Raw genomic sequence first — 27,491 nt, 5'->3', positions numbered from 1 at the left:
TGTCTGCTTCCCCTGTTTTTGCAGGTCCTGGCCACCAGCCACCTTGTTTGTCAGAAAGCACTACAGCCAGAGAGGCTGTGATCTGTGAATGTGCCATTCTGCACAGCACACTTTATGATCGATTGCTCAAAATGGCTTGAAAGGGGCTTGCCCCGCCTCTTTTCCCATTGCAGCCAGCTGTGATGGTAATGAGGTTTTCTCTACTGCTGACAGTGCAGTGCATTGTGGGAAGTCTCTCTCAATCCCAGAAGGCCTTCCCTTGCCACCACTCTTGGCAGCCACGGTCATCTGGGTGGTAAGTTAGAAGAGCTGAATAGAGGCTCTGGTCATCTGTGGGCATAGGGTTAAGGCTCATCTCTACCACAACCACCCCCTGATAATCGTGTGCAAAGTCCCTAATATACTGCATATCCTAAAAAGTAGAAGACAGGAATAAACAGACCACTCATTCTGAGCTGGAGAATTGATATCCATGAATGGCAGTCACTGGTGTGCCATCAGTGTATGTTTGGGTCTTTGCTGCTATACAAAGCAAAATACATCAGTTATATCTTTTGGCAGGAAAATGTGGTTTGTTGCTAAGGGATATTCGTTATGAAGAGATCTGTGGCAAACAATATGCACTGGGTTATCACCTGAAGTTCTTAGGTTACTAAATAATTCTGATGTATCTTTTACTAAGCAGCAGAGGAGAAAGGCACTTTTAATTAATATTGAGATGCACTGGCAAAGGATGGAGTGGGAGGGTAAAGGAGAAAAATTGGAGTGGTTGGCAAGATTGATATAAATTTGACAGATGGTTTTAATGTTGTGACCAATAGAATATTGAGGGCTTATAATGGTAGAATATTGAAACAGCTCCTCATCTTCTCTATACTGGCACTACTATGCTAGTATTATAAATTGTTATCTGAGCCTGGTCTCATAAAACTCATCACAAAGGAATGCACCAGCGAGAGTACCCTGACTGAACTGCACTGGCAGAGCTGGAGAAAGAATGGCGCTGGAGCAAATGAGTAAGCCAAACTTGTCCCAGGAATTTTGGAGAGCCTCCCCATACCAGTTCTCCAAAGCTCAAGTTAAGTCCATTAGGTCCTATGCAGCATTTTTGCTCATCCATAGCTGGGTTATTCTCAGGATAGGTAATTCTCCACCGGAACCCTAAACTTCTCTGAAATTTAGCAAATATGAATTATCAGCATCAGACAGGTATAATTTTGGTTTTGTGCCCTAGAATAGGGCCTACATCAGTGCTTCAGACTGCACAGAGTCTCACTGAGATGCATCCCCCTCTAAGGGTAGGAATTGTCAAATTAGATTCCACTATACAGACTTGACATACAAGTGCAGCTCAATTGTTGAAAGTAATTTTCTTTTGGCTAAGGTGATAGCCACAGAGCAGTACAGTAGGGAAACTGCAGACCCATTGCCGTTGCTCTGGGACAGAACACAACCATTATTTTACAGCTACATTTAAATGCTGCACAGTAATTTAGCACACTGAGTAAAGATGCCTTGGCCAGTTATAAGAAAAATGGCAGCAAACTGAAAAATATTGTCCCTCTCTTCCCAACTGCCACCACAGAGCTACCTAGGGACCCTCTTGTTCTGAGGGGAGAAGAAAGAAGCGACAAAGCCTAAAGGGCTCAGCATGTGAAGATCTAAACATGTGACTTAGGAACATAGGAAGCTGCCTTATACCATCTCAGACCATTTGGTCCATCTAGCTTGGTATTGTCTACACAGACTGGCAGCGGTGGCTTCTCCAAGGTTGCAGGCAGGAGTCTCTCTCAGTCCTATCTGGAGATGCCAGGGAGGGAACTTGGAACTTTCTGCATTCAAGTGCTCTTCCCAGAGCAGCCCCATCCCCTGAGGGGAATATCTTAAAGTGCTCACACATGTCTCCCATTCAAATGCAAACCACAGTGGGCCCTGCTTAGCAAAGTGGACCATTCATGCTTGCCACCAAACCCCTCCTGTATTCTACCAAAGACAACCACAGTGCTCTGTGGTCACCAGGGCGCTTTCCAGACTAGACCCTACAACAGGGTCAGGAAAAATCTCAGAAGTGTGCTTCCACACTTCCTGTGTCATGGTACCGCAATCTTTACACTGACAGCTGTTCACGTTTCTAATGCCTTGTTGTGAATTTAATCACTGTGATACAGAGCAAGGACATTGCATTTCCAGTGTGAAAAAGTTGCTATTTTTTTGGGTTGTTGCTGCGAGACTGCTCCCCCTGCTGTTTACAGCCCTAATGCGAATTGCCAGGGGCATAACTATAATAGGGCAAGGGGAGACAGATGTCTGGGGGCCCACTGCCTTGGGGGGGGGCCCAGAGGCAAATCACATGACTGACTCCCCCAGCCACAGACCCGCCCGGGCTTCCTTCAGTTGTATTCATCCTCCGAAATTGATATGAGTGTTAAGATCCGGAGCTACCAGAACAGCATGTCTTTCTCTAGTACCATCAAATGACTGGCATCATCCACAATTTACAAAACCTTTTAAACAATCATTTAGGATGATGTTCTATTGTGGCACATGTATGCTTATTGTTACCACTATTCAGCCTCATTTAAGATGTCTTTGCTTCATGAGCTGAGCTTCAGTGAGGGGGGGCCCATTTTAAAATCTTGTCTCTAGGCCCACTCCAATCTTGCTACGCCCCTGCGACTTGCCCGAACGGAGGCATTTTGCTGCTGCTGAGCAGCTAGTTTGGAAAGCGCCCAAGAGCTGACACCGACTCGACGGCACACTTTACCTTTACCACAAGATCAGCTCTCCTCCTTGATGTATAGTTTTTTTAATTGAAGCTCTTATGTAAACCACTTTGGAAAGTCTACCTGGAAGCAGTATATAAATGCCAATAATAAATAAATAATAAATACTAGCTGATCTGCACCCCTAGTTCTCTCTCAGTGCTATCTGGAGATAAATAAGAGCATCTGCACCCTTAGTTCTCCCTGTCTCTCCTCCCCATCTTCATTTTGTCTCCCTCCCCCCCTTCAGCCCCCATCTTTTCTCCCCCACCACCCCGCTGCACTTTCCATCACCCCCCCCCACACACACACACCGCCTGCCGTCCTGGCCACCATCCATGCATCCCTGCCGCTATCCATCCGGCAGCTGCTTGCAAACTCTCGCGACAGCTGCCACACATGGGATTCGCGACAGGTATATTTCAGGGAAATATAGACAGATAGATTGCAATGGAGTGTACTAGTGCTAGGAAACCTTGGGCTATCAGAACCATTTTAGAATTAATACTTACATTTCACCATTCCACAGTGAATGTTGTCCCTGGTTTAGTCAGTAGGAGGCAGACTTTCCACTATAATCCTGAAAGGCTGGATATGGACCACCCCTTCCTATCATAGTGTTGTTGCCCTTCTGCCTTAGCAGAGGAGGCAGGTTCTGTTGAGCACAGACAACTTTCCTTCACCACATACCTTCCTTGTCAGCCCTTTTACCAACTACACCTAGTGAGACAGCATTGTTCAATGCTTGGCCACCACTGTGGCTCAGGCCTGATTGGGCACCAGAATTTCCCTACCTTTCCCCCTCTGCACTCCTCCCTTAGTCGACCCAACACTCAGCAATCAATTGTTACTTAGGGTTCAGTGCTGATTTGCCATCAGAATTTTTTTTGCTGGTTTGTTTGTTGTTGTTGTTTAGCCTAATTTCTTTAAGGAAAGAAAACTTATGAGATCACCCAGCCTTCTGTTTGTGTGTCTGTGTGTGTGTGTCCCCCATCAACTTCAACAACAACAATCACAACAACTTCACAATGCCTGGACTAATATAAACCAAATTGGGTACAGCTATAGGGACATCTCAACAGCGTAGTTTGTGATGCTGCCATCCACCCCAATTCAAGCCTTCTCTGCAGTCGCTCCTGGGCTGTAGAATACGCTTCCTATAGACATCCATAGCTTAACAGCTTTATCAGCCTTTAAAAGAGCCCTGAAGACACATTTTTTTTAGCTTGGTTTTTAGTACTCTTTGAATATTTTAAATTGTTTTAAATTATTGTTGTTTTAACGGTTTGTTTTATTTTGTATTTATTGTATTTATTGTTGTGAACCACCTAGAGCCTTGGAGTCAGGCTGTATGTAAAGAAAATATGGCAGATGTGTAAACATTTGAGACACAAGATGGCTAACTTGTAAACCACCTAACCAATTTGAACCAAATTTGCTACAGCTGTAGGGACACATAGGGACACCTCAGTGGCGTTGTTTGCGATGAAGTCATCCACCCCGATTCAAGATGGTGGACATGTAAACATTTGAGGTGCAAGTTGGAAGTGACTTGGACCAAATTTGATACAGTTGTAAAAACACATAGGGATGCCTCAATGGCTTAGTTTGCAATGATGTCATGTGCCCCAATTCAAAATTGAGAATGTGTGAATGTCTAAGGTGCAAGTGGGCTAATTTGTGGACTGCCTAACTGATGTGAACCAAATTTGGTAGTAGTCGTGAGTGACACATAGGGAAACCTCAATGGCATAATTTGTAATTCAAGACGATGGACATGTGAATGTTTGAGGCGCAAGTGAGCGAACTTGTGAAGATTCTAACTGATTTGAACCAAATTTGGCACATTTGTAGGGGAAAATAGGTGGTGCAAGGGCATGTTTTGTAATGATGTCATCCACCCTGATCAAGATGGTGGATGTGTGAACACTTGAGGTGCAAGTGGGCTAACTTGTGGACTGCCTGATTTGAACCAAATGATTTGACTGATTTGAACCAAATTTGTTACAATTGTAGTGATTGACACATTGGGACACCTCAGTGGCGTAGTCTGTGATGATGTCATCCACCCCAATTCAAGATGGTGGATTCGTGAACAATTAAGGCTTAAGTGGACTAACTTGTGAGGATGGTTATTATTAAGATTTTAGTGAAAGGAAAGTAGGCAGATTACCTCTTGCTTGCTTTCAAAACTCCCTTCTTAGTCCATTGTTCCTCTGTACTTGGCCACTACTGGGTTCAGGTGTGATGTGGTGTCCGAGTGTTCCTTTTTTTCCATTTCTTGTATTTTTACCTCAGAATTCTTGTAATAGTTGACCCACCAATCAGTACATGGCTGCTGCTGGGCCCAAAGTCGGATTTGACAATAGCATTTTTCTACTTTCTTCATTAGTCCTCTCAGAGTCAGCTCACCACTCAGCCTTTGGCCATAGTAGGGCAAAGGCCCAATTGGCACTAGAATTTTCTACCCTTTGAAAAGATCAGCACTCCTTCCCTAGTCAACTGCTCAGCTTGTAACTGTTCCTAGGATTCAGACCTTACTTGGTGCCAGAATTTTCCCACTTGTTTACCTCAGCATTCCTTCCCTAATCTAGCCCTCTACTTGGTACACACCTGCTTCTCAGTCTACTCTAAAGTCTCATTTGCACCAGCATTTCTGGGCCTTTTTTTTTTAACCTCAGCATTCCTTCCTCACCTCACTTCTCTTCTCAGCCCTTGGCTACTACTAGAGTTCAGGCTTGATTTGAGACCAGAATTTTCCTGCCTTGAAAAACAAAACAAAACACCTCAGCACTCTTCTGCTAGCCTCCTCACAGCTATTATGGCTCAAACATGGGCTTGGCAGCCAAATTTTCGTACCTTTTTGCCTCAGCAAAAGAAGCATTTCTGTGGTTGCACCTTCACAGTGTCAGTGCAAAGCAAAGCATAGTGAAGAGGATGGCAGAACCTAGTCCCCCTCCTCTCCTGAGCAAAGTGCCCACTCTGCTCCACTGATACATCTGAGGACAGCAAGACCCACACGGCAACAGCATTTTCAAGGCCCTGAAACACAAGTCAAAAAGAGGTACAGCAGTTCCAGGTTATGAGAAACACTATTCCCAAGTCACTGGGTTTTCTTCCTTTTTTCATAAATACAAACTGCCTCCCTCCAAGACTCTGCAGAAGCCCCTCCCCACCTCTTCTGCTGATGGGCCTTTTTCAGGAACCAGCCAGGGGGCAGAGTACAAGCCAGGGACTAACCACTTGATTTCTGATCCAAGCTCAGAAAGACAGACATCTGTCCCCTTGCCATGACCTGTCTTAAGATGGGAAGAACTCTATGGAATTCCCAAGAAAGCAAAAAGGAAGCATTTTTATGCCTAACCTTTTAGAGTGCATCTGCACTATGTGTGATGTTTAAAGAATTTTTAGCCCTATCAGGCTTAGTTTTTCTTTCATCTAACAGATGGCTTGGACCACCACCACCCCCGATTGGGACACTGGTTGTGGGATAGGGTTTAATTCCCCTCCCCAATCACAGTCCCAATCAATGGGGGGCCCATTTAGCTGCTATTGACTTAAGAAAAACTGAGCCCATCAGGGCTAATAACACTTTAAGGTCACTTGTAGTTTGGCCCTCAGTAATCAGTAGTTCTGACAGGAGTGTAAAGCTTCCATTGAAGACTCCAAAAACCACAGCAGTCAGAGAGAGCTTTTCTATCCACCTCTCTTCAGAGATGTCATTAGAGGAAAATAAGCACTCAGCCCCAGAACACATTCCAGTCACAAGACAAACTGTTCCCATAGGATATATTTGACAGAAAGTTGGGTAAAATTATAACCAGGAGCAAAAGGTTCCCAGTCTTCCATTAATTCTATAGTAAAATACCGTTGCATGGTTATGGGATTTTTTTAAAGCTAGGCTGTCATCTGTCCAGTCTTCTTATCATCTATAAATATCGCATTTTATAATTAACCACTAATTTCTCTTGGTTTTTTAATTACATTTATATCTCACCCTTCCTCCAGGGACCTCAGGGTTCTTCTCTGATCAGAATCATTTTATTTGCAGCCATAAGCCAAACAAAGGGTTCTTCTCTGCTTTTAACACCCCTGTGAAGTAGGTTAGGCTGAGAGATAATGACTGGTCCAAGGCCACTCAGTGAATGACATGGCTGAGTGCAGAATTGAACCCAGTCACTACTCTGGCACTCTAACAATACACCACACTGACTCTCTCTGTACGATATAATATTGCTCTCCTTTTAGCCATTCCTAAGTCACCCATTGAATGAAACATTTTTCATAGGTAAGCCCTACAAATTTATTTAAACAACACTAGAGAATTTCAGCAAAACTCTGCACTCTTCATTTATGCAAGGGTGACTAACAGTCTAAAAAAAATTCCTGCAGCTTCTGTTCTGAAGTAGAGTAAACTAAGAAGTTTACAAGATTTTTGGTTCCTTGCCCCCTAAAGAGATCATGTTCCTTTTAGAAGGGGTGCAGCTAGCTTATTTCCACAGCATCGTGGAAAGATATATACAGGACAGCTACCTTGATATTATATACAGGAGGCCCTCAGTTATTGCAGGGGTTAGAACATAAGACCAGCCTTGCTGGATCAGGCACAAGGCCCATCTAGTCCAGCATCCAGTTTTACACAGTGGCCCACCATGCCCTCTCTCCTGCTGTTGCTCCCCTGCAACTGGTATTGAGAGGCATTATACTTCTGAGGCTGGAGATGGCCCACAGCCACCAGACTAGTAGCCATTGATAGACCTATCCTCTATGAATTTGTCTAAGCCCCTTTTAAAGCCGTCCAAGCTGATGGCCATCCCCGCATCCCATGGCAAAGAATTCCATAGATTAATTATGTGCTGTGTGAAAAAGTACTTCCTTATGTCAGTCCTAAATTTCCCAACCTTCAATTTCATGGGGTGACCCCTGGTTCTAGTGTTGTGAGAGAGGGAGAAAAAATTCTCTCTGTCTACCCTCTCCACTCCATGCATAATTTTATACACTTTGATCATGTCACCCCTTAGTCGCCTCTTTTCCAAGGTAAAGAGCCCCAGATGCTGTAGCCAGCCTCATGAGGAAGGTGCTCCAGGCCCCTGATCATTTTGGTTGCCCTCTTCTGTACCTTTTCCAGTTCTACAATATCCTTGAGATATGGTAACCAAAGCTGTACGCAGTACTCCAGATGTGGCTGCACCATAGATTTGTATAAGGGCATTATAATATTAGCATTTTTATTTCAGTCCCCTTCCTAATGATTCCTAGCATGGAATTAGCTTTTTTCACAGCTGCCACACACTGAGACAACACTTTCAATGAGCTGTCCACCACGACCCCCAAGATTTCTCTCCTGGTCAGTCACCAACAGCTCAGATCCCATCTGCGTATACCCGAAGCTGGGGTTTTTCGTCCCAATGTGCATCACTTTACACTTGCTTACATTGACCTCATTTGCCATTTTGTTGCCCAGTCCCCCAGTTTGGAGAGATCTTTTTGGAAAACTGTCCATTTATTCCTACTTCCTATTTCCTGTCCTTCAACCAGTTACCGATCCACACATGAACCTGTCCCCTTATTCCCTGACTGCTAAGTTTGCAAAGCTTTTTGGAAGTCCAAGTATACTGTGTCAACCGGATCACCTTTATCCACATGCCTGTTGACACTCTCAAAGAACTCCAAAGGTTTTGTGAGGCAAGACTTTCCCTTGCAGAAGCCATGCTGGTTCTCCTTCAACAAGGCCTATTCTTCTATATGCTTAACAATTTTGTCCTTAAGTATGCTTTCCATCAATTTACGCAGCACCGAAGTTAAGCTGACCGGCCTGCAATTTCCTGAATGTAATATCATGCAAATAAGGAAAGGTCTTGGAGTTCTGAAAGAACTTGGTTATGCTTCTATAGAAACGTTTTGCTCCTATTCTGGGCATTCAGGATTATTTTGGAAAATCTACCTCCTGCTGAGTGGGCCAGGGACAGCATTCACAGCAGAGTGGTGCTTAAGCATCAACAGAAGACTTACAGCTAAAGACCCAGCCCTCAGTCAGCATCAGCAGCATAGCGCCCCGTAGTTGTACTCTACAGTTCTGCAGCCAACATGGATCTGGTAAATTATAACATCTAATGCCTGTGCAATGGAGCAGAGACGACTTGCGTTGGAAGCCAAAGTGTACAACAGCTGTTTGCTTCCTGGCACAGATAGATTGTGCCTCTTTCCAGTAGGATAGGAATGGAAGGCTATAACCTCAACCAACAGATGTCCAGTGCCTGCTGCTTCTGCATTTTTCTAACAATAGAGGAATTGTATACCAGAAAACCACATTTGATGTCTTGTGAATTCATTAAAAGGTGTGTGAGTGAGAGAGAACAATCTAGGCAGTGCCATGGAAAATGTTTACCAAGCAGAAATAGATACAAGTAGCCAGGGTAACCAAATTAACCCCAGGTTTTTAAAATCACAATCAAACCTTTCACTGCAGATGAAATTATGGCACGCCTTCTACCATCAGCCAGCTAATGATACAGCCACCTCTGTGCTACAAAAGAGCTAGTGTGAGAAGTGGTTAACAAGAGGACCAGCAAGATCAGCTGGAGTTAGACATTTACGAGTATCTCATGAAGCTCATTGCATAAATGTTTAAGTTCCCAGGTTCTTTCCTCAGTTCTAAGAAAAGGCCAATGTCTTAAAGAGGGCAGGATTTGCAAGCAGCCAGAGTTTTTTCTTTGCTACAACCAGGTTTAATGCTATTATACAAAATGGCAAGTATTCATTGTATGTTCCAATATAATGCTCTCTGTCCATGGGATGGCTTTTGGAATTATTCCCTATACAGCTGAAAACATTTTGTTGGAATCTGTCACCCTCATTACTTGCTCAAATGCAATTCCATGAACTAGGTCTGTCAGGGGCCCAAGACCCAACTCAAATAATCACTTTTGAACAATTATTCCACAAGTAGTAAAATTATCCTTAGAACATTATTTTAGAACTAACTCTTAATTAATGTCCTTCCCCCCCCCCGCCTTGTAATACTATTTCCACTCCTAGAATAGAATAGAGGATCCCTAGCTTCCAACCCCAGAATAATCCCAAAGTGTATATAAAACATTATATTGAAATAGTAAATACCCTTCCTTTATTATGCAGCATAAATCCTATACCATATTCAAGTTTATTAAGTGCTTTTGTAGAGTAGGTCCTGGCCAAATTGGGGATCCCATTGTGGTGTAAACTTGCTTGTTCCCTGCACTGAACTCCTTTCAGATTTGGAGCTCAGAATATATCTCTTCTCTTATAACATGAAAAGAACCAGTAGTCATATTCCCAGTGAAAAACAAATTCAAAATACCAATAGCCTGCCAATTATAAAGAAAACAATGGCACTTTAAAACATGAACAATTTAAGATTTGAGGTTGGAAAGAAAATAATATGTTTGACTTTATATTTGTGTCCTTCCTTGTAAATAGAAAGCTGGATAGATATAAATAAACCTGTGGGTGACTGCTAGCCGTAATAGCCAGAAGCACAGCTTCCATGTTTAGAGGCAAGGTGCCTCTGACTGCCAGTGGCCAAGGCCTAATATGGTCAACATTGCCACCACAGCCTGCTAATGAGCTTCCCCGTGGCATGGGGCTGGCTACTGAAAAATTATGAAATGTTAACTTAAATGCTCTACCAGTTTGACCTGTTGTATGGCACTTCATATCCTCAGGACTAGGTCAGCGAATATGAATATATTACATACACCCATTGGTATCCACATACACATTCGGTCTAAAACCAAGGTATAGCACAGGACTGATGTTTTCCTTATCCCAACATTAAAGATCTATACACATCCATCCAGATCTATACACATTCTCCCCATCACCAGTCAGTAAGCCTCCCCATCAGGAATCAGTTAGGTAGGTGTGATCTTGAGCGGGCTGACCCCTGATGTTACCCCATGGGGAGTGGCACAAAGATACAGATAAACATGCTTGGCCACAGGAAGATGATAGAAGGAAAGCAAGAGAGTAGCACCCAACCAACATAGGTCAAAGAAGAGTAAATCAAATACAGGTGCAAGATGGAATATACTGAGTAACAGGAAACTTAACACACTTCCTCTTTTAAAAATTCTCCATCAATGGAAAACTTGCATAAGACAGAATCCAAGCAATCTCATCCAAAATCTCATCCAAGCAAAGAAATCAGGGCCTCAGATAGTATTGCTGTTCTCCCCACATAGATTAGGGATGTGCATGAACCAGTTCAGCGCCGGGCGCCCACAGCTGAACCATGTGGTGGCCATGTGTGTGCCAACACCATACACAGGCTTCGTGCATGGCCTTTTGTAGAGTGAGCACCGCACCTGAAAAAGGGGTGGGGCAGTGCAGGGTAACAACCTGCTTACCTGCTTTTTAAGGGAACCACTTCCTGCCCTGCCAAACCAGTTCAGATGTGGGCACCCGAGCCAGTTCAGCACTTCCTTATGGAGGCACCAAACTGGTTCATGAACATCCCTAATCTATGTGGGGAGCACAACAGTACTATCTGAGGCCCTGCTTTCTTTGCTTGAATGAGAAGATTTCTATCTCGATTTGTACTAACAATCCAGGGGTGCTCACTGTCTCAGCTCTGCAGGCGTAGTCACTATCTTACACTATGCCCAGAGGTGGTTATTTCTATATAAATTTATTTATTTTGTCCATGTATATTCTACTTCTCCAGTAGTTCATGGTGGTTTATGATAACCCATATCATAACTCATATCATAGATATGGGGTACATAGATATGTACCCTATATCTATCCACACTGAGGGTGTTTATGCATCTTCTTTTCTCAAGAGCTCATTTTGTGTTCTCTTCTTCTCCAAACAATGTGGGACTCTAGGGACAGCCTTTTACAGAGTCAGTACCCTTTTGAGGCAGCAATATTTGGAAGCTTAAATTGTGTTTGAAATATATGTTAATTTACAAATACAACAGCTGAGCATCAGAAGGCAAGGACATGGACACAGGAGATCTGGCAAGCATGCATGCACACACACACACACACACACACACACACACACACACACTAGCAGTATGTAATCTGTCGTCTGTAGCAGTAGTATCAGTTTTCCTAAACGTATCAGTATCAGTTTTCCTAAAAGAAAAGAGCAAGCGCTTGGGATTCCCCCTAAAAGGCCTACTTGCCAGTCAGTTGCCCACATTCAGATTTCTATTTGAAACGTGCTCCCTGCCCCACCCGCTCCCCACCCCGCCCGCGTGTTCAGACTCATCCTAACATAGATCAAGGACTAAATTCCATCTTGTTGAACTCCTAGAACTGAAAGGCCAATACAGACACTTCAAGCATTGATAGGCCAGGCAATGACAATGAGAAAAGTATACAAGGCCAAGATGCTGGAAATGAAAGATTCCGCTCTTGCTTCTCTCAACCCAGAAAGAATGGCCAGAGAAAAATTGCCTTCATCAAAAGTGGCAGGCTAGGGATTGGGATTAAGACCTCTTGTTATCCAGATAAACAGATTGACAAGTGTGAAAGAGAGGCACTCCCTTCCCTCCCTCCCCTTGCAGCATCAGCCAGCAGCACCCAGTGGCCAAACCCCCCACGCTTTTCTATTCAGAGACATCTGGGTTGCATTGAGTTGGGAGTGCCCCCTTGCCCCTGCCTAGTGCACCCCACTCAGCTTAATCACCCCCAGCTGCATGTGCCATGAACCGCAGGCCCTGCTAACACACCAAGGTCGTGACATGGACTGGCCGCCTCTCCCTACACAGCCGACCTGGAACGAAGGCCTCTGCTAGCAAATGCCCAAGGCAATTTGCTGTGCACAATTTCCAAATTAATGCTGTATTCCCCTGGGGATTTCTCTCCTCCTACCCCAGTCTCTGCCAGTTCTTAAAGTGACAGAATTCCCCCCCTCCCCCCAGCCAGTGTTTTAGGCCTAGCTATGCGGGGTGGGGGTGGGGAGATACTACACAGCCACAGACATTGCCCAGACGAAGGTAGAAAGGGCTGCTATGAGAGAAGGAATGGGAGAGCACAATCTAGTCCTGGAACAGGGGCCTCTTGCTTTCAGTGCTGACTGGCAATGTTAGCGTCTTATGTCTGGATTCTCTTGAGTTTGTTATGATGAGGTTGTTTGTGGACATCACATCTCTGTATCCTCAGTGGCACTGCAGGTGCCCCCCACCAAAAACAACAAAAACAAAACTCGCCAGGGTGCTGTCCATGGTTCTGGGCCCTGCCCAAAGCTATACCCTGCATGCTTTTAGGGAAGGGAGGGAGAAGATTATGGCTTATAGACAGTGGCTGACATGATGAGGAAAATGACCCAAAGTAGTTCCATTGAAATTAAAATGACAAGTTAGGCATCGCCTAACTTGACCTTCTAATTTAAATGGAACTACTACTTTGAGTAGGAATTAATGCAACATTCCCATTGGAATTAATGCGACAAATTAGGCAATGCCTAACTTGTCACATTAATTCCAATGGAACTGTTCATAAGGGAGGGGGCCCGCTCAGTGGTAGAGCATCAGATTTGCATGCAGAAGGTCTCTGGTTCAATCCTTGGCATCTCTGGGTGGGGCAGGGAACAATCCCTGTCTGAAATCCTAGAAAGCCACTACCAATGGGTGTAGAGAATACTGAGTGTAGATGAGCCAATGGTCTGACTCGGTATAAGGCAGCTTCCTATATTTCTATTAATCTAGATGTCAGCCAGCATTTGTATAGTGCTTTTGAGCATTCCGAGCACTTCACATTAATTATGTAATCCTTACAACAACCAACGGCATAGGGAGGCTGGCGGCGGCCCAGGTGCGGCCACTGCAGCACCCCCTGGACCCGCCCCCCATGTCTGACGTCAGACACAGGGGCCCGACTAGCCATGCCCCGCGTCTGATGTCAGACGTGGGGGACGTCTCCTTCCCCAATGGGGCTGCGTGGCCCAGTTTGGAAGACAGAGCGGCCCGCACTGCATTGGGCAGCGTGGGCCAGAGCAATCTCTCTCCTAAACGGGGCCATGCAGTCCCTTTTGGGAGACCAGGAGCGGCTCTCCCTGCCTTTAAGGCAGGGAGAGTCACTCCAGATGCACTGCCAATGCGGTGCAGGCTGATTTCAGCTCCAAACACCGCACAGCCCCATTTGGGACCAAAATAACGCCCCCCCCCGTGTCTGATGTCAGATGCAGGGGGCATGTCTGGGGCCACGTTTGCGGCCCCTGATTGGTGGCGGCCTGGGTTCTTTTAACCCATTCATCCAGTGGTGGCTCTGCCCCTGACAATAACCCTGTAAGATAGGTATTATCATGCTACCTAGCTCACTGCAAGTACAATCCATAGGAACTGTAGAATTGACTTTGGGTCCCCATTTGGGGTGTGGTATCCCCATTGGCACCTGATCCTGTACACACCCAGTGCTTGAGAGAAAGAAACAGGGATGAGAATAATTCTTTCACTGACCAAAATGTTTAAGGGAACCTTCATTTACCCAGTTGCCATCATTGGCATTCATGGGCAATTTGTAGCTTCTTCAGAGTCTGGCTGCACTGGAGTGGAAGCACTGATGGGTGTTTTGGTATAAATCTTAGATACTGATGACATCAGGCTTCTGCTATAAAGGTGGCCTCTCCAGATCAGAGAGGAGATGCATGATAAAAATGGGATCCGTGTGGAGGAAGCTGCTGCCCCACACCTTATATTTGTTGTAGCAATAACAATTACGGGTCAAAAGCATTCTAGACTTGAAGATATGGTTCACAAATGGCTTCTAGTCTGTGCATCCTAGTATACCCTCTCTACAACCAATCAACTCTAGCAATAGTCTCTGATCCCGATACACAACATATAGTAATTCCACGCCTAAGCTCCACCCACTTCTCTCAGTCCCCTCCAATCCTCACTCCAGTTCTGAATAATGACTGAGATCATGAAATCTGACCTAATCTTTAAGAAAATTAAAGGAATTGGGAACTTTCCTCCTGGGTAGCTAAACAGAATTCCTAAGTCTCTCCCATACAGTTTGTTTTTAGCGTTCGCTTCAAATCACCACCACTAATAACTTCTCTGCCTCCCTCTTTTTAAATTAAATATAAATAAATTTATACTGTTAATTATTAGTACTTCAAAATGAAGTCCTGCTAATCACCTTGTCTCCACCTTTCTAACATGTTGTTAAATATCTGAATACAATATGTAGTTATTGGTTTCCAGTGGCATTTCAATCCTGTGTATGTCACTAACATGAATTCTTAGGCTGGGCAGGGGGAATCCAGTTCTTAGGCACCCACATCCATCTTTGAGAAACCAACATCACTTTTTTAAAAGCACCATCTCTACACAGAGTTACATCAATGTTTCAGATATGTAGTTTCCCAGAGTTTTCAATCCCTGGTGCATTCCCTATCTTCACAGCCAGATTAAGAACACTGGGGACTCTCTTCTCAAGCATACTCCCAGGCTGCACATATTTTAACCTATAATAAACGACGTGCTTTCCTCTGAGAGCATTCAAACACAGTGACTGCCACCTGCAAATCCAGCTTCACATGTGGAGCCACCTTCTCTTGGAGGTTGGACTGTAGCTCAGTGGAAGAGTATCGGCTTTGATGCACAGATTTCCATCCCTGGCATCTCCACATAGGGCCGGGAAAGAGCCCTGTCGATCCAGCCCTGACCACTCTCCTGCTACTATCACCAAGGGTTAATGAGCATTTTGTGCTGCAACACAATATCTAATAGTTATATTAGAATTTATAGCGCACTTTCCCAACCTCAATTTTGCTGTCTTAAAGCCTTCACTAGAGTGACTGAGCGGAATGAATATCCTAGATTGCTCTATCCAACGTCATATACGTAACTATTTTTAGAAATTATAATACTGCTCTGTTTTACTGCCATCATTACCTGCTGTCTGTTCCTCTAGTGTTTACAGTATCACCCATCATGCCAGTTACTACTGATGATAGTAATGATAATTGCCACTTACCAGTTAACAGTTACAAGCAATGGTATGTTAGGGAGCATTTCTAAACCAGAGAGTTATATACTATGTTTTGCTTCTGGTTAGGAGCTGACATCCTGACTAATGCTGTGCTAGCACAACAAAGTTGTGCCCACGCAAGAAGCTTACAGAATTGTGCAAAGTTACAGGGAATGCTCCAAGATGTCAGTCACTTGTGTTCTCATGGTTTTGAACAAGGTTAGCAGAACAGGATGTGGGTGTTTCAGAGCAGCAGGTGCACCACAGGTTGCGCCCCCTGGTTGCGCTAACACAACACTAGTCTGGAATGCAAGCTCCCAACTTAGCGGAACTAACTTTCAAAACAACCTTGCACGAGAGCAACATGTTTGTGCTAGTGCAGCATTAGTCTGGATCCCAGCCAGGGTATAAAGCCCTCCAGATTTTAACAGACAAGAACATGACAACCTACACCACAGAATTCCACTGGTGGTGGTGATGTCACCTCACTATAGTTATTTCCACACTGTGGGGAAATGTAATCAAGTGCTGTTGCTTTACACTCAGTTCTATGCATTTCAATGGGACCTGGATAGAAATCCATACAAGCCCTATTAAAAAGAACAGAGTATGCAGCACTGCTGCCTGGTGGAATTTGCCCTGTATTTCAACCACCAATAAGAAAGTGTCATTAAGACTTTCTTAGTACAGCAGTGCAATTTTGTGGGAGTATATTGTACATACAGACCTAACTAAATAGCCTGTAATTCATGGAGAAATCTTATGTACTCTTTCAAAATAACAGTGCCGCATTTAGTTTCATACAGAAACTATGAAAATCTCAGTGCCAGCTATCTCATTGCAGATAGCTGGCATCCAGATATTCCCCAGTTCTGCTACTTGTTAGAAATGAACACAAATGAGCTCACAACTGCCTGTGCCTTGCAGTTCAGCCCTTCCTATCTGTTATCTCAGCACTGACTAGCCACAGCTCTTCTGATACCCTTCAGTCTCTAAAACCTAATCTCACACTTGCTGATTATAGGGATAATTTCAAAATAAGGGTTTGCCTAGAAGTGATGTCTGCAAATTTTGTAGCTTTGATTTAACTGATAGTTTAGACTCACTCCAAACTGTCAGAATGCAGTACTGATGTGGGGAGAGTAACGTTTGGTGGGTTTCACACTATCCCCCCCCCATCTCCCTTCAAGCTACTTCATTAACTTCCCCACCTCCAGTGCCCAAACGAAAGGTCAGCAGGGGTCACGGGTAGCCAATAAATGGTTTAGAACCCAATTATCCTTCCCTAGTTTCTTGTCTATGGGTGGGGGAAACGTACGCTTTAGATTAAAAAGGGGGGAGGACAGGACAGAAGGAGTGAGGAGAGGGGAACCAGAAAGGTTTATGGCCCCACTGCCTATAAAACCTTCCCTTCCTTCTGTTCAGGAACCATAAAAATACTCGCACACACAATTGCTCCATGAAGGAGTGTCAGAGGCAAAAATCATAATTGTCATCAAGGGGAATGGGAATAAGGAAAAATTATAAGGATTCCAGGAGGTGTGATCCAGGGATCCAGTGGATCAGCACCAGCCAATGCAATGAGCCTAGGACAAGTGGAATTATTCCAGATGGCCAATTAAAATCAGATTGGACTACCCTTGACAATTTCAATCTGGGTGGTGTGTGCATGCTGGCTTTATTTGGTGGGGGGGGCAAGTTGTTAAGGGGAGAGGGATAGTCGAGGGGAGGAGCAGCAAACGTTTAACACAGAAAAAAGCCCCAGCGTGTCGCCGATTTTATGGGCAGTAAAATTTCAAAGCCATCCAAGTCTATTAATGCTGGAGAAGGAAATTTCTCAATGAGCTGTAGAATTGGCCAGGAGGGAAGTCCTTCTCCCTACTGCGATTCCTCACACTTGTGCCCCCTATACCCGCCCACCCAACACCCCTTCCTTCCGCTCAGCCTTCACACGCTCCAGACCATACGTTGCCTCCTCTCCCAACTGGCACCAGTTCAAGTGAGCATTTGGAGTCATAGGTTTTTCCAGGTGGAAGAAACTTCCCTTTAATGCAGTCTGCCCACTACACCAGAGCCTGGGAAAAATAGACAATGATGTCAACCTTCTGGTTCTGAAATGTGCATAAACTTATATCATGATGCCTCTTGCTGTATGTTCCCTCTCACTTGCGTTCTTTCCAGTCTCGCAATTTAATTGGATGTTCTTTGGGATTGTCAATTTGGATGCATAGAAAACTCAGCAAAAATGCAGCTGAGGTCTCTAATTTGCATCTTCTGTCTCCACCCAGAGTCCTAGATCCTTCCTCTGCTTAGTTTAAATTCACTTCCCAGAACTGGAGATAAAGAACTGACATCCTAATGTCCACACTCTATGTGACATTAATTTAGAAATATGATTGTATCGCGATTTTTACCCTCTATATCAATTACCTTGCTTCTAAGCCACTCTGTGTCCTCCTTGTGAGGCTCCTGGAGGTGTTTTTCTGTGGTGGCCATTTTGTCTTCCAGTTCAAGAGGTCTGATTTTCTTCTTTAGACATGCAGTGTGTTAAAAGCTGATTTCAAGTCCAGCAATTCAGTGTGAATCACCCCTACTGAGGACTTAATGGCTTTCAGTTCTTTGATTTCCTTAACTTCCTCAGCAATACTCTGAAGGAAACTTCACATAGCAGCCAAGTCCAATGTGGAAGCCTGGCCCATCATTTTAGGACTATTTGTATCTGCAGTAGGGCACTAAAAAACAAAAACAAGTTTTCCCCCCTAGGTATCCAGCATCTGCCATTTGCCAACAAAAGGGGCAGTCAGTACATGAGATCCCTTACTGCATTCCATGACACCAAAGAGCCATTACAGTGAAGGAGAAAAAGATTATACTTGTTTAGAGACAGGAAACTTAGACACATATTCAGTTTTTGTAGTACAGAAAAACAAACTCCCAAATATTCTGAGCCCCAGGTTGGCACCTTAAACCATTGGCTGATAACTGGCATCCTTGACCACATCCAATTTGATGGCACCAACTAGACGATCAGCCTTGGTAACTCTCTTCCTTATGCATAGCTGAGCCTACAGTCACTATAAATGAGTGTAACACAAAATCCTTTAACTGTATTTCTCTGTATCTCCTAGAGCTGCTCCACTTGGGGTTGTTCCATCTCCAGAAATGGTAGGGAAGAGGTCCATATCTAGGGGTAGCCTTCTATCCTAATAAAATTAGACACAAGTTGCAAGGAAAGCTGGGAATGAGAGTCTGGAATATATCATAATTTTCCAGGAGTAATAAGATGTAATGTGATACATGATAGAGTCAGTGCTCACAATAGGAATCCGCTTGAGACACTTTAGGAAGGACTTGTTATTCCTAGCTTTTACCATGGCATGGCCTCTGTTTTCAGATCTCACTGCAGGAATCTTGTTGCCATAAATCCTGAACCATTGTGACATGCTCACCAAGGACCACTGAGAGAAGCTAGCTCTAACATATAAATTTGACTTTAGTTCAGTTCACTGACTGTTGTGACATTCTGGGAATGCAACTTCAGCCAAAGCAGTTTCTACTTCTTTCTCAACCAAATATTTTTAGATACATTCTGTATTGCAGATCCAAGAGATAGGATGTTCTGCCCTGTTCAGGTGCTTTGGCAGTTGGTGATCATCAAGCAGATGTGTCTTAACACTCACAACAAAATCTAAACAATCAAGAGTTCATCACTACCATCCCATCAATAGAAAATGTTCTGGCTGAGCCACAGGTGGATGAATAACCAAACTAAAACAAAATTACCCTCCAATGGAATTTTGGTTCTGCTCTTCAGGACACCCCCTTTCACTCTTGCCTCTTGAGCCAGCAGTCAAATACCCTTCCTTTCCCCTTTTTGCTTGATTGTTTACCAACAGCCATGGAAACTGTATCATTATGATAAACCCACTGGGCTCCCATGGCTGACTGATATATCTTGGGTATCCACTTGGTATAGACTTCTCAGATGTCAGACTTTGATTTGAGTGGGTCCTGGCTTCAGCATACAAATATGTGCAGGCCAGAAGCTCCCATCAGAATGTGAATCTAAAGATATGGGGAAAACCTTTGAGGACATTGATATTCTAAGGATTAAGCCAAACTAAAAGGGCCATGGACAGTGTGCCAGAGTAGGGTGGCAGATCTGGGATATACAAGAAAGCAAAGATGATAGGTAATAAATGGGTAGTGATCGAGTCTGCAGGCTTATGCATACTTACTTAGGAGTAAGCTGTGCTGAAGTCAGTGAGACTTTCTCCTGAGTAAGTATGCTTAGGTTTGCACTGTTAATACCACATATCCATAGAAGCAAGGCTGAAAGAGTTGGTAGTTATGGTCATGCAGAAAGAGGATGAGGTGACAAAGTCAAAAAATGTTAGCAAAAAACTAGTGGATAGATGGATTAAAAGCTCGAATAAACTGAATTGTCAATATTATTTATATTGTCTGAATGACATTACAAATATTACAATGATATTTAATTAATTACCGAGAAGGATTACTCCTGTCTGCAACAGAAATAGGGATGTCCCAGCTTCTATCTTTGTCCAAATCTAAACAGAAGGCTTTTGTCACAGAAAAGTATTGTGATCTGCCTACTGCTATAGCATCTCTTGCACACACACACACGCACACACACACACGCACACACACCAGTGAGGGCACAAAAAGTTGTCACCAGTGAGACAAAGCTCCAAGGCAGCAGCATTATACCTCAGAAGAATCTGATAATCCATTTACAAGTAGAGCAAAGATGATGGGGGTTACTGAACAGCTTTTCCTAAATTGGGATGATCCAAGAAGAAGTCGCACAGGGACCATAGCCACAAAAAAGCAGCTATAATATGTTCTTTATTTTTTTAAAAAAAATGTTTCCTATGGCCTAATGCTGCTGCAGAAATCCTGAAGGATAAGATGCCGGCTATGGAGTAGGCAATGTAACACAGACAAGACAAATTTTCTTTCTGTGTTGTTTTTTTAACTACATTTTAATGGAAAAATAAACAGATCTGGAAGATATTTGGGTGGGTCACAATGTAGGGGAAGGCAACAGTCAGTACCAGAGTGGAGTAATTTCTGTTAACTAAATAAGAAGGAATTTAGGGGAATAGCCAACTAAGGATTTGGATCTGAGTTGTGTTTGGGACAACATTGCCCTACAGTGTTTCAAGCAGATTCTTCATCCAGAACAGTCAAATTCCTGCATTCATAATCTCACATATTCATTACTGCTTGAGATCTAGTAAGTCATTCCAATCAGTTATTTCATCCATGGAAGAAGAAGAAGTAAGGGCCAGGAGCTTCCTCATCTCTCATAGTGCCTGCCACCATAATTTGATGGTGCCTTCTAGGCCCAAAATTTGTCCCAGAATACTAATAAGCACAGCAAATATTTCCTTCCACAAGGAGCCATATAGAGACAATCATTTCCTAGCTGTGATGGGGAGTTACCAAGAATTGCATATCCACCTGCAAGAGCAAAACGGACTAAACAAATCTTCTCAATACCTCTCTCTTCAAATGGTAATCCAGTGTTCAGAAATGGAAGACATTAAGATATGTTTAGGTAAACTAGAAGAGGTCATGGCTGGAGCTCAGTGATTTTCAAGGTGTACGAAATACAATCATGAAGGAGATTGCAGATTAACCTATATGAAGAACCAGCCTTGGCTCAGTTAACTTGCGTGCAATAATGCAACATTTCTTTTGATTACTCCTCTCTGTTCTTATATGTACAACAAAGGCCTTGGCCTTCCCCCTCACTGCAAACATGAGATGGTGCTACTCTAAACTTAGTGATCAGTGTAGATGAAATGTTTTGCCAGTACTCCATCATGTTTGGCAGTATGCCCTATCAATCACTTTCTGCCCATTTCATCAGTAAAGGATAAAGGGCTGTCCTTTACCAAAAGATCTAAACTCTGTCAAATAATGAATGCCCTTTCATGATTTCTTGCCTGAATATCTGATTGATAACCAGCGAAGGAATCCTGATTATCCTTTGACACATATTGACTTTGGGGAAGAAGTATTACATGCTTGCAAAGCACCTTGCATATTAAAACTGACAGAAAGGCTACAAGGGGAAAAGGCAACAATAATCTTGTTTCCACAAGGCTTTCTGGGCTATCCAAGAAGCTAATAAAGTTGTGAGCCTAGGCAGTTCTTCAGCCCTGTTGTTCATGGCTGGAGATGAATGGGTCTCTGACAGTAGGGTTGCTGCAGTTTAAAGCACAAAGAGGGCTCACGTCCATATTAAAAATCTACAATATGGGTGTCAGTCACTCATTCAGCGGCACTGCTACCTATTTAGCAATAGTAGTTCTGAGTGTCGTACAGCTACTTGAACTGCGATAGGGACAAACTGGCAGCCAGAAAAATAAGTGGTGAAGTAACAATTAAAAATACCTCTTAGTGCTATCATCTATACTCGAAATTGATTTGAAGCTTCATTTAAAGTTAAGACTAGAAAGCCCCGTCAGTGTTCCCTCTAAGAGGGATTCCCAGATGTTGATGACTACAACTCCCAGCATCCCCAACTGCACTAGCCTTTGCTTGAGGATTATGGGAGTTGTAGTCAACAACATCTGGGAATCCCTCTTAGAGGGAACACTGAGCCCAATATATGAGCGTGCGTGTATAAGGCCTGGTTCACATATTATTGCATATCACTCACTTAGTTTGGACTTACTGGCTCCAATCCAGCTGAAATTAAGTCTCATCAAAAGCAATAGGACTTAATGTTGTGACTGATTCCACCACTTTCAATTACACAGTCACAATTCGTTTTAGCTGGATTGCAGCAGATAACTGCAGCTGCATGTGTGAACTGACTTCGCTGAAAAGCAATCCATCTGAGGTATGATGAGGGATTTGAAAACTCTGTCTGTGGTAGTACATATCTGTGCTGGCTTATGCACACAGCCAAATTATCACTTGATTTGCAGTCAGCAAGTGATGGGCATGCATGTGTGAACTAGTTCCAAAAAAGAAACACTGAATCATGTTTGCTCTGAGGTCTGTTCTATGTGGTATTTTGACATAATGGCTATCTATCATAAGTAGCTTTGGGGAGGGGGGCAGTTTAGCTCCATAGTCACAGAGATGCACCTAGGTAATTTTGGAGCCTGGACCAAAAGGCCTTTGGAGTGCCTCCCACCCTGCAAGTTAAGCATCATCCCCCTATACACACACATACACACACACACACACACAGAGTGACACACGCAGTATTTTTAACACATGGGTACCTGAGGACACTGAACACAACTGAACTCTCAAGAATGTAAGAATATAAAACCGGTATATTTGTGCAAATATGTGTTAGCCAAAACGTTTCCACACACAACTTAACATATTCCCATCCCACCTATTTCTTCCCCCACTCCCCCTCTGTCTCTAAAGCAGAGGCCACATGCGGCTGCCAGGAGCAGGTCACAGTCACTCTCAGCCTCCTGGCACAGCAGCAACCGCACACACACACACACCCCGGGACAGACTAAAGAGGATTGGGGGGGCCCCGAGGACCTGGACTGCCACCCGGAAGGGGGAAGAGCACCTCTGCATAGCCACAAGGCAAAGCTGTAACTAGCCCTGTCTCCATTTGCTCTTCTCGGCATGACCCAGCACCACACATCTGCCAAATGACCATCCTACCTTCTAAGTGATGATACCAGTGAATGGGTCAAGACATTGAAATATCTGGGATGGTCTGGAGAGTGATTAATCAAATCTGAAGTGGCCCAAGGATGGATTTAAGGTAACCATCTGAAATACCTTGAAGGCACCCGGATGAAATCCCAGGTTCTCTGTGCACAGAGAGAATGCTCTTGCTGCTCGCTGTTCCACAGGGAGTCAGCTGTGATACAACAAACTGCAGTCCCAGTCCATGGCCAGTCACATGACTCTGACTCTCCCCTTCCTGCCAGCTATATTCAGTGGCTGAATGCACTTTACTGTGCTAGGCTGCTGGCACAGAACTAATGAGAACATATAAAAGTGCCTGGGTTGCTGCCCACACTAAGCCTCCCAGCAAGCTTTTAGGGGTTTTTTCATTTACCACCTTGGGAAAATGTCTAATTGTTCCACAGAGAAAAGAAAATGGTACAAAATGTAGCAAGTGTTTTAAAATGCTCAATATATCACATGGTATTTGAGGCCCAGTTTTAATACCCTCTACAGCTTGCACCTGGGGAAATGCCTCCCACCCCACCATGGCTGTGCTGCCTTCACACAAGGAAGTCAGCAGAAAGCTTGAAATGCTCCCCACTTGCACCCTCGGGCTATACCCATCTTGCCCAATATGTGCTATGCAAAACAGAAAAGAGGCAGACTTTTCAAATAAGGGCATGCCCAGAACGCAACAGACAGCTGGCAATCCCAGAGTTAGTTTCAGATACCTCGACTCTTGATGAAAGAGTCAAACTAGAAGGTGGATGTGGCTATTTGGTTTTCACATGCAACCCACTCATAAACCAACTTGGCAAAGGGCACTGCGGCAAGAAACATGGCATGGGGCTGGAGGTGCTCTTACCCCTGGACTTGGGGGCCGAAATCCAGGGCCTCCACACCTGGGGGCCCCCAAATCCTCTTCAGTCTCTCCTGGGTGGTGTGGTTTGTGCCCTCAAGAACTGATGCCTAATTTGCAGGGGGGGGGGCGGGGGCTCCAAACACTTTTAGGGCCAGACTCCAAAATTACCTAGGTGCACTTCTGCATAGCCAGGCTGTCACCACCTCCCAGCAGCTCTGTTGTTGTTTTCCCAAAACACTGGCAAAGGATTTGTGTTTTTGCACAAGAGCAAAAATGCCACTGGGGTGATCCTATAATCAATGGGAGAAGAAGTACAAAGGGCCATGGATCTTGGCAGACCTGGAAAGAGAACAGGGGGGTGGTGTGTGTGTGTGTGTGTGTGTGTGTGTGTGTGTGTGTGTGTGTGTGTGAGAGAGAGAGAGAGAGAGAGAGAGAGAGAGATGTGGGAGGCAGCTGGATATTGCAAAGGCCCCGGCTGGGCAAACTTCTCGGGCTGTTTGCAGCTGGCGAAAGGGAACCTCACAAAAGGGATTACGCCTTCACTTGGCAGGAGGAGAAAAAGGAGCCACACACTCCGGCGCTGAGAAATGCCGTTTGCCCTTTCTGCTTGCGGGAGAGCATGACTGGCAGAGCCCTTTCAGAATCATGACACCTTTGGCAACTGTGCTCCAGGGGCAGCGCCTCTCCGTGACCTTTCCTAGGTTTGTTTGGTTTGGGCCAGAAGTACTTTCCATGCGACGCACCAGCCTGCCTAGGCACACGCACACACACACCCTCTCCCTCTCCCTCTCCCTCTCCTCCGCCTCTTTTCCAAAGCCGCGTTCGAAACCCCAGAAGCTTCGCAAAGAGCACCGCGACAAAGCTCCCAGCCCCTCGCGGCACAAAGCAGAGCTCGCCGCGTTGACACGGACCCGCTTGTCAAAGAACTTTGCACAACTTAAACTCAGTTTCAGGGGGCGGCGGCAGCGGCGGCGGGGTGAGAGTCCCTCTTTCTTTGGGTTGCCACCCGATGCCGAGGGAGCTGGATGCGCCCGGGAGGAGTCCTCCTCTGCCTTGCCGGTCCCCCTCGCGGGGCTTCGGGAGGCGAGGTAAGCAGCCCCGGGGAGAGCATCCCACCGATCCTGCCGGCGGGAGGGAGGAGGGGGCTGGTGGGAGCCTCACACCTGAAACTTGCCCAGCGGCGCCCCTCCAAGCAGCCATATGCAGAGCGGAAGGAGCCAGCCCGGCCCCTGGGACTCCGAGGTGCCTGGCGGTGGCAGCGCTGCCTGGGCGCTTGGAGCGATGGATCCCTAGCTGAAATGAACAATAAGCCCCAGGACAAGCAGAGGCGAAGTGAGCTGCCTGGGATCCTGCTCCCTTCGAGCGCGCGCGCACACACACCCCCGCCGCTCCCCCAGAGCAGAGGCAGTCGAAGTTGTTTTTCCACGGACCCCAAGTTAAGAGTCCCCTTTCCCGGTGGCGGCGGCGGCGGCGGCTGCTGCTGCTGCTACGGCTGCTGCTGCTGCTGCTCCTCCCTCCGCGCCCGGTCCTGCCTCGTTAACAAAGAAGAAGCCCTCACTTACTTTCTTGTGCCATGCTGATGACAGTCTCGGTGGTGGCATGGTACTCGTCTTCCTCCAGATAGTCGTCGTGCTGGAAAGAGTCGCCCTGGAAGTCGTGCAAGTCCAGGATCTGCTGCAGTGGGGGGGCCTTGGGCAGCAACTGGTTCACCACCTCCCGGGTGATGTTCGGAGCCTCCTTGAGCCGGAGCTTGCTGAGGATCTGCGATTTGATGCTCTCCAGCCTCATCTCCTTGCTGTGTTTCCGCCACATGCACACCGGGCATCCCAGATCCTCTGCCTCTGTCACCAGGGGGACTCCCTCCGTGGGTGCTTTATCCGCCCCTCGCTCTACCGGCTCCCCCGTACAGCACTCCAAGGACAGGACCAGGAAGCACACGAAAGCAGGAGACTTGGCCACCAGCATGTCTGGCTCTCTTCTCGTTCCCCCACCCCAGCCCCTGCCTTTCCCTTTCCCACCAAAATCCCTCGGGCTTGGCCTGGGGGAGATGGGCTGCAGCTGCTGGATGCTTAGTGGGTGGTGCTGGTGATGGTGGCTATAAGTTCTTTGGGGTTGGAGATGGGGTGACTTGCTGGTTGGGGGAAGGAGAGGAGGGGGGGGGGAAGAAAGAAGGACTCTCCTTTTATATCCCAACTGAACTGTGTCGTAAAAAGCCTTGATTGGCTGCGAAGGCAACAAAAGATCTCCTGGCAAAAGGGCTGTCACCAAAGGGGGAAGCGAGCGAGAGGGAGCGAGGAGCTCTGCGCTCCCCTGGTGTCACCGCGAAACCTTCCAGCCTCGCTCGCCTCTGTGTCAAACCTTTTAAATGCGGGCAGCTCGCTTTGAAACGAGGAGGGGAGGGGGCACCGAGGCTTGGGGGGCGTGGGGAGGAGGAGGAATCTGACAGCCCCTTAAAGAGACAAAGTCCCCTTTCCCAACCCACGTCCCCTCTCTGGTTACCTTCCCGTGGCAGCAGATTGGGGTTGTTTTAATAATGCATCTCGGAGGGGAGGGGGCGTTGGGAGCCGTGAAGGGAGAGGGGGGCGAGTCTGACTGACTCGTCGTGTGCCTCTGGGATTCGGCACCAAGTCGAGAAAGGGTTGATCAAGGCTCCGCTGCTGGGCTCAGGGACTGCCATGTAAGCAACACTGAAGACTGAGAGGGAGAGGGGGGGGGCGCCCCATTGCTCGCCCGCTCGCTGTCCCCCCTTCCCCTCTGCCGGTTCCGATCCCCCTGGCAGTCGCCTCGCCTCTCCGGCTCTCCGCTTGAGACAGGTTAGAGCCCCTTCGGAGCCGTGAGGAGTTGTGCGAACCTCCCTGCCGTTCTCCTGGTCGGAGCCCTTGGACAGTGCCCCGTGCCCTCGGAAGCCTGGATCGCCCTGACAGTTGCTCGAGCCCTCCTTTTCCCTCTACAGAGGCTGATCGCGTTGACAGTCCTGAGCGGCCCCCCTCCCTCCCTCCCTCCCTCCCCACTCGAGCACAGCAAGACACGCGCGCCGCCCGCTGCTGCCGCCACCAGATTGAGAGAGAGCGAGAGAGGCGTTCTCCTTCCTCCTTGCCTTGCTCCCGGGCTCTGGCGGCGCAGCTGTCACCCGCTCCGTCCCCCTCCGCTGCCCTGGGCGTGAAGGAAGGTGGCATTGCTGCTGCTGCTGCTGCTGCTGCTACAGCGCCCTG

The 27,491-nt window shown here is 45.9% G+C and overlaps 1 protein-coding gene across 1 annotated transcript in view; it reads right to left on the bottom strand.

The window, feature by feature from the left end:
* The window catches only part of GDF11 (growth differentiation factor 11), a 38,103-nt gene extending 11,743 nt beyond the window's left edge, over window positions 1-26,360 (bottom strand). Inside the window, exon 1 of the mRNA XM_053303075.1 lies at window positions 25,842-26,360. Coding sequence (XP_053159050.1) covers window positions 25,842-26,244 — 403 coding nt within the window. The 5' untranslated portion in view covers window positions 26,245-26,360. The remainder of the gene's footprint in view (window positions 1-25,841) is intronic.
* Window positions 26,361-27,491: the final 1,131 nt, after the last annotated feature.

The sequence above is a fragment of the Hemicordylus capensis genome, chromosome 2 (genome assembly GCF_027244095.1).
Source record: "Hemicordylus capensis ecotype Gifberg chromosome 2, rHemCap1.1.pri, whole genome shotgun sequence".
In the NCBI taxonomy this organism is placed as follows: Eukaryota; Metazoa; Chordata; class Lepidosauria; order Squamata; family Cordylidae; genus Hemicordylus; species Hemicordylus capensis.
The sequence above is the reverse complement of the archived record's forward strand: the minus strand, read 5'-3'. Positions and strand labels throughout refer to the sequence as shown.